Source organism: Lathyrus oleraceus, chromosome 6 (assembly GCF_024323335.1).
Source record: "Lathyrus oleraceus cultivar Zhongwan6 chromosome 6, CAAS_Psat_ZW6_1.0, whole genome shotgun sequence".
Taxonomy (NCBI): Eukaryota; Viridiplantae; Streptophyta; class Magnoliopsida; order Fabales; family Fabaceae; genus Lathyrus; species Lathyrus oleraceus.
Genome location: NC_066584.1, coordinates 459120642 through 459128583, shown reverse-complemented (window position 1 = coordinate 459128583; position 7942 = coordinate 459120642). Strand labels below are relative to the sequence as shown.

Here is a 7942-nt window from a genome sequence, read left to right as displayed (position 1 = left end):
GTACATTGGACTTTGGATCAAATGGCATCATTTCATGGGCCTAATGCACGTCCATGCATCCATGCAAGGGAGAATTTGAAAATTTGCCAAATTTGGAAGTGTGCAAATATCATTCACATTGGCGATAAATAGGACCCTTGATGATCAGAAATGGGATCCCTCTTGCCCAAGCTTCGACCCTCTTCCTCCCCAAAACCCCATAGAAAGGATAATCTTGAAGGTTTCTTGAGAAACCGAGTTTCAATTCTCCTTCTGTTTTAGGATTGAAACTCCAAGAGTCCAAGCCTTTTAACCATTCAAATCATCTTCTACAAGCTTCTAGAGTCAAGCCAAGCCAAATTGGAAGCAAGATCAAGCTTATCTGAAGCTCCTCGAAGGTGAGATTTCAGAAACTTTTCTTCTTCAATTCTCCCTCATTTCTCATCCATTCTGACTAATTGTTGGCTTGCTAAATTCTTACCAATATAGGCAACAAGATTGAGTTGCTTTAAGGTCAAATCGAAGAAACTCAGTTCATGATCCTCAAAATTAAACTCCCTGTATCTTTTCATATACTTGGAATTGGACAAAATTGAGGCCAGATTCGAGCTCCTGGGCATTTTTTCTTTAAATGCATGTCTTACTTTTTAATTTTGGTGATGGTTGGTGATAGACCAGTCCGGTGAGGTCCACCGGTTCATTTTCAAGTCATTTACTTTATGCCATTTAAATCCAATCCATTTATCATTTGCCATTATACATATCATTTAACTTGTTTATATTCATGCCATTTTTCACTTTACTCACTTGAGCCATATATTGTGAGTGTATATACTTGTTTGTGTATCTTGTTTGTGTTTGTGGTCTTAGGACCTTAAAATACTTAATAAACAACAAAAACCCCTAAAAATGTTTGTGTGGACTATTGGATTTGATCTGAGCTTTGGACTTATAATTAGGCAATATTCCCTATGCAAAAGGACTTGGTCAATGCCAACATTTCTGAAACCAAGTTCTTTTGATTTGAATTCTCATCTGATGCAAGTACTGAGCTCTTCATGAATTCATCTGCTACATGGTCTTGATGCAAATGTTACTTTGAACATGTGTCTAATGTCTTATTCCGAGCCATTCAAGGAGTATGTCATTTGATACATGGGGAAGATTACGAAGAAGACTATGAAGTTGCTAGCTTGGATGTGGCCATCTTTATTTGATGCCTTGCTCTTCATCTTGCTATTTTGTGTGTTGATATTGCTTGATTTTAAAGTCCAAAGGAAAAATGGGTTTCTATAGGACATTCTTGTCTATTGGATTGCATCCCATTGGTCAGATATTTTCAACTCTTAACTTTTAAATTTTTGCTTAGGATTAGTCTCTTCATCTCCTCCCACTTCTTAAATTTCAAATCTCCCCCCTTTTCAAAAATCGTCTTTGCTTGTGATTTCTAAACTTAGACTTTATTGAAAATTAGAAACTTTGGCCTTATGCCATTGCATTTTTTTAAACTCTCTTCATAAATCAAACTTGTAAATGAATCTAATCATATTGACTTAAAATTTCAAAAGACAAAAAGAACTAACACTCATTCAACCTCTTTTAGGCCTTTTGTGCCTCTTTTAAAGTTAAACTTTTGTTAAAAACAATCCACTCATTTTGAAATTGATACCACGAACTACGAGATTTTGATCCCTCATTGTATGTTGGTATGTAGGCACAAGTCTGAAGGTCTTGTCAAACACAAAAATATAATTAATAAATTCTTTTCTCATCCCCACACTCTATTTCTTGCAAATATCATTTTATATCAAAACACATGCACACATAAAAAGGGCTCCCTAGGAGTACCTAGGACACTTTGGGTGCTAACACCTTCCCTCTATGTAACTAACCCCCTTACCTATAATCTCTGGCATTTTATTAGTTTTGATTTAAAAAGTTATTATCTTTGGGTTTTGTTCGTACTTTTCCCTTTTCTTTTGGAAACAATAAAAGCGCGGTGGCGACTCTGGTTTTATTGACGTTAAGTTTATCCATAGCTTAATGGTCATGAATTTACCGCTACAATGGTCATGTAAATAAACCCAAAGATGAGAGGGAGAGGACAAAGATGTGACCTTGTTTGTATTCAAGGATTCAAATGATATGTGGGATCTTTAGGGTTAAAAATTAGGATATGACAGGAATATGGGTATCTCACCCATCCAAGTTCTCGCCATTACTCAAGACACATTCAAACCAATCAAACTCTTTTCTCGCCGCCGCAAGATTGATCCTCAAACCCTTTTCATAAACGAAAGATATTTTGTATCAAGATTATACAAAATAATGTTTCGTCCACTTGAACGTGTGATTAAGCTTGCGACAATGCCCACGAATATGGATTTGTAAATCCAGTTGGTTGTGATGCAAACGTCCCCTTCTCCACTTGTTTTGGGTAGTCTAACAATGTTTTCGTCGATTGAAACAAAGCAGCTTTCTCTAAAATAGACCTACAAATAAACATTTTCTACCAAGGACTACATAAGTCTTGAGTTCTCTATTGCACGTGGAGATATGTAGGAGCAGGATTTATAAATCTTGTCAAGCCCATTAATAAAAAACTTAGATTTAGTCCCCTTCATTACAAAATCCAAAAAAAAAATCTTATCTTTTCTATTTCTTCTTTCCCTCCTAATAATTAGAGAAGCCTAACATTTCTAAGATAAACTAACGCGCATAACTAACCTAACGGTTTCCGTTGAGTACAACAGATGTGAGGGGTGCTAATACCTTCCCCTTATGTAATCGACTGCCAAACCCTGATATTGGTTGCGATGACCATAATCATTGTCATTCTTTATTGGGTTTTATTTATATTTCCCCTTTCCTTGTTAGGAATAAATAAAGTTCGGTGGCGAATATGTTCAGTCCATCATTGCGAGAGTGTGATTACGCTTCGCTAGGTCGTGTTCTCATTTTTTTTGAGGTGCGACATTATGAAAGTATGAAAATGATCAAGGCAGTTTTTGATTTTAAGCACAACCACTTGACCAAAAGTAAACTACCTTATGAGTGGGAGAGAATTTGTTAACCTCTTTGATCCTTAATTCCAGGATCCATATTGGTGTTGAACTGTGAAATTATACATAAATATCAGATCATCGTTGATTTTTGTATGGATTCTAAAATCTTTTTCTTGAAACATTTGAACCATTAACTTTCAAATTATGGTTGAAATTTTATCTTGTGCCATAGAAAACCGGGGAGCATTCAAGTGCAATGTTGGTTGTATTCAAGTTGGGGAGAAAAGAGAAAGAAAAAGGATAGGTTGCTAATAAATTGAAAAAGAATTTGAACAAGAAAGAGAGTGGTGAAAAAGAATTGAAAAGGAATTGAAAAGGAATTGAAAACGAAATGAACTTGTTTGAAAAAAAAGTGGCAAGTAGTTGTGCTAGAAAGTGTGATCAAGGGTGTTAGGTATGGTGTGTGGTGATTGGCTGCATTTTAGAAAAATAGGTATTCAAGCAAGATGTTAGACAAGATGTCCTGACATGTTGGTTCAACATTGGAGTGTGCCATGTTTCAGTTTCTTAAAAGATTTGTTTCTATTTGTGAGATATCTGATGATCCTCTAAAGATTTATTTCACGAGATGTATGGTTCAAGAAACGTGTTTTCTAAAAGCAAAAGACTATTTTGCTTTGCCTTGTTTTTGAAGTAAAGATGTCAAAATATTTTAGGAAACATCTGATATCATTGGAATCAAACCTGCAGAAGATTGTACAGAGTCCTTGGATCTACTATGAATCAAGCCTGAAGCCCATGCCTTTCTAAGGATATTTGTAGATTGTTTCTAAACCTAAGAAGGCATTGAAGCAATGCTGAATATTGTATGTGTTAGGGTTTAGTTGTTTGTGCTTTTTTTGAGCCATTCGAGTATCTATTTATCTATTCGATACTTGAATTGGACTTGTTGTATTGAGTTGTAATTGTCAATCCCTCATGAGCTTTTAAGAAAGAGTGGATTTTATTCTCTGATATACATTGTTATCACTGTTGTGTAATCAAAGGGAGGTGAAAGGGGTGTCATATCTAGGAGAGTCTTAGATAGAAACTTTCATGGATAGAGATTAGGTGAGAAGTTTGTCAAACTTGAGGTTGTTTAGAACTTCGAACTAATTTTGTGATAGTGGATTTCTTTCCTGGCTTGGTAGCCTCCAGATGTAGGTGACGTTGCACCAAACTGGGTTAACAACTATTTGTGTTATATACTTTAGTGCTACTTACATAAATCCTTATATTGTTTGTGGTGTGACAATGTGATGACCCTGGTGTCGTGACATCGTGTGTGAAATTTGGGATCTGCATACCAGAATTTCAATTGGTCTTAGAGCAGGCATCCTGCTCTATTTTTGGGTGAGATCCAGTGAAGATACTTTATGGTACCATGGACAAGAAAGGAGGATTTATTAATAAACCCCCCATCTTATATGGCTCCAACTGTGACTATTGGAAGGCACTGGCATTCCTAATCTATGGATAGAAAGTCCTGGAAAGCTGTCATCAAGGGTTGGGAAAATCCCATCGTGAATGGCAAAGATGGGAAGGCTACTTGTTGACCTGAAGTCTGAAGAGGATTGGTTTATGGAAGAAGATGAGCTTGCTCTTGGAAACTCCAAAGCTTTGAATGCTCTATTCAATGGAGTCGACAAAAACATATTCAGATTAATAAACACTTGTATTGTGGCCAAAGATGCATGGGAGATCCTCAAAACTACTCATGAAGGCACATCTAAAGTGAAGATGTCTAGACTTCAACTCCTCACTACCAGATTTGAGAATCTAAAGATGAAAGATGATGAGAATATTCATGATTTTCACATGAATATTCTTGAAATAGCAAATTCATCTAATTCCTTGGGATAAAAGATGTTAGAAGAAAAACTGGTTACAAAAATTCTCAGGTCCCTACCTAAGAAATTTGACATGAAGGTCACAACCATTGAAGAAGCTCAAGACATCAGCAACATGAGAGCTGATGAACTTGTTAGGTCACTCCAAACTTTTGAATTGGGTATTAGTGATAGATCTGAAAAGAAGAACAAAAGCATAACTTTTGTATCCAACACTAAAGATGAAAAGGACCAATGTGACTTGGATATTAATGAAGGAATGACTAATGTTATTGTACTACTTGGAAGACAACTCAAAAAGGTTCTAAAGATAATGGACGAGAAGTCAAGACCAAATGTCAAAAACATCCCATGTGACATCAGAAATAACAATGACTTTCATAAAATAATAAGAACAGAAGAGAGATCAAATCAAGGTAAAGGCATCCAGTGTCATGGGTGTGAAGAATCTGGACACATTAGAGCATAATGCCCTACATATATCAAGAAACAAAAAAAGGATTGTCTGTTTCTTAGTCTGGTGGTGATAACTCTGAAAGTGAACCTGAGGATGAAGCTATAAAATATGTAACTTCTTTAACTAGAAGATATGAATCTAAGGAAGATTCATATGATGAAGAAGTATCCTATGAGGAATTGGCTGCCTCCTAGAGTCATGTTTCATCCTAAGCATCTACCCTACCATTTTTAGGTTGAAGCAATGAATAATGCTTGCTATATTCATAATAGGGTCACTCTAAGAACTGGTACTTCAACTACTCTCTATGAACTATGGAAAGGAAGGAAGCCTATTGTCAATTACTTTCATGTGTTTGGTAGCAAATGTTACATTTTAGCTGATCGTGAACAAAGAAGAAAGATGGATCCCAAGAGTGGTGAAGGAATATTTTTGGGCTACTATACAAACAACGAAGCCTATAGTGTTTTTAATTCCAGAACCAAAGTCATGATGGAATCCATCAATGTTGTAGTGGATGATAATATCACAGAGAAAGGAACTGACATTGAAGAAGATGTTGGCCCATCTTTTCAACAGACTGATACTTCTGAAAATGAGGGAGTTATTGAGTCAAATAGTGAACCAGTAGGCACTAAACCAGATAACCATCAAGTCAATGGAACTTATTATTGGAAATATTAATGAAGGGATCACCACTAGACCTCGAGATGTGATATCAAATGCTTGTTTTATCTCAAAGTTTGAACCTAAAAATGTGAAGAAAGCCTTGACTCGTGAATTCTGGATCAATGTTATGCTAGAAGAACTAAAGAAGTTTATAAGAAATGAAGTATGGGATCTAGTTCATATGCCTAAAGGAATGAATTTTATTGGGACAAAATGGATCTACAAGAACAAATTTGACGAAAAATGAATTGTGACCGGAAACAAGGCTAGACTTGTTGTTCAAGGATACACTCAAATTGAAGGGGTGGATTTCGATGAGACTTTTTCTCCCGTTTCTCGTCTTGAGTCCATAAGATTGCTTTTAGGAGTGGCTTGTTTGCTTAAATTTAAGTTATTTCAGATGGATGTGAAAAGTGCCTTCTTAAATGGGTACTTGAATGAAGAAGTGTATGTTGAACAACCCAAGGGGTTCATAGATCCTAACTTTCCATATCATGTTTACAAACTAAGGAAATATCTTTATGGATTAAAGCAAGCACTTAGGGCTTGGTATGAAAGGCTCACTAAGTTCCTTGTCAATAATGGTTACAGGAAAAGAGGTATAGACAAGACCTTGTTTGTTAAAGAAGAACATGGTAACCTCATGATAGCTCAAATATATGTTGATGATAATTGTGTTTTGAGGGATGTTGAACCAGATGGTCCAACATTTTGTCAGTCAGATGCAATCTGAATTTGAAATGAGTCTTGTTGGTGAATTGAATTACTTTCTTGGCCTCCAAATCAAAGAAATGGATGATACTATCTTTATCTCTCAAAGCAAGTATGATAAGATTATAGTAAAGAAGTTTGGCATGGAAAAAGCTAGTTATAAAAAGACACATGCACCAACCCACTTAAAGTTGAATAAAGATGAAAAAGGTGTAAATACGGATCAAAGTCTGTACAGAAGTATGATTGGTAGTTTGTTGTATCTTACAGCTAGCAGACCTGACAGTACATTTGTTATAGGAGTGTATGCAACATATCAGTATGAACACAAAATGAGTCATATTACTCAAGTGAAAAGGATGCTAAAATACATCAATGGAACTAGTGACTATGGAATGTTGTATTCTCATAATGCAAAATCCTTACTTATAGAATACTATGATGCAGATTAGGCAGGCAGTGTTTGTAGCGGTGTATTCGTCGCTATATGATTTATCGATTAAACCATAAGCAAAGCATACAATGAATTTCGAGTCGCCACCGCACTTTTATTTATCCAAAGGACTGGCTAAAAAGCGAACAAAAGCCTAAGAAGTTTTACACGTAGAAAACTAATAAAAAGATCAGAGAGTCTGGGTAAGGGGTAAATTACGCAATGGGAAGGTGTTAGGCACCCACTACGTCCTAGGTACTCCTAGGGAGCCCTTTTCACACTTGTTGTATAAAATTGTTATTTGTTATGACATAAGTATTGTGCAAACATGATTGGGATGATGAGAAAAGAATATACAATTTTTATTGGGTTTGAACGGATGAACCCGTTGCCTACGTACCTTCCATCAAAGGTAAGGATCAAAACGCCGTAGTTCGGCTAAAAGATTTCCAAAAGTTGGTGGATTCAGTTTTAAACAATAGCACTGAGGCTCTTCATTATCAATGGGAGAAAACTCGACCAAGACCAACATCCACCATGCGAGGATAGCTTCGACGTACTAGAGGGGTTAACCCTGTTTTCAGTACGGAAGTCTTATAGTCGACTCACTAAGGATAAGGTGAGGTTTACATCAACCACAATGATAATTGAAACCTATGGCTAATGCATGAAAAGATTAACAATGGACAAAGCCAAAACAATTGAATGGGTGAAGTTAATTGATTGTGATTATGAAAGTAGGGTCAAAGTATGATTAAGATTAATTCAAAGAAGTATTATGAAATGGAGTTTGAAAAAG

The 7942-nt window shown here is 35.9% G+C and overlaps 1 protein-coding gene across 1 annotated transcript; it reads left to right on the top strand.

The window, feature by feature from the left end:
• Window positions 1–6580: 6580 nt before the first annotated feature.
• On the top strand, window positions 6581–7162 carry LOC127096229 (uncharacterized mitochondrial protein AtMg00810-like). The gene is made up of 2 exons (XM_051034825.1): window positions 6581–6598; window positions 6698–7162. The coding sequence occupies exons 1-2, from the start codon at window positions 6581–6583 to the stop codon at window positions 7160–7162; spliced, it is 483 nt and encodes a 160-aa protein (XP_050890782.1).
• Window positions 7163–7942: the final 780 nt, after the last annotated feature.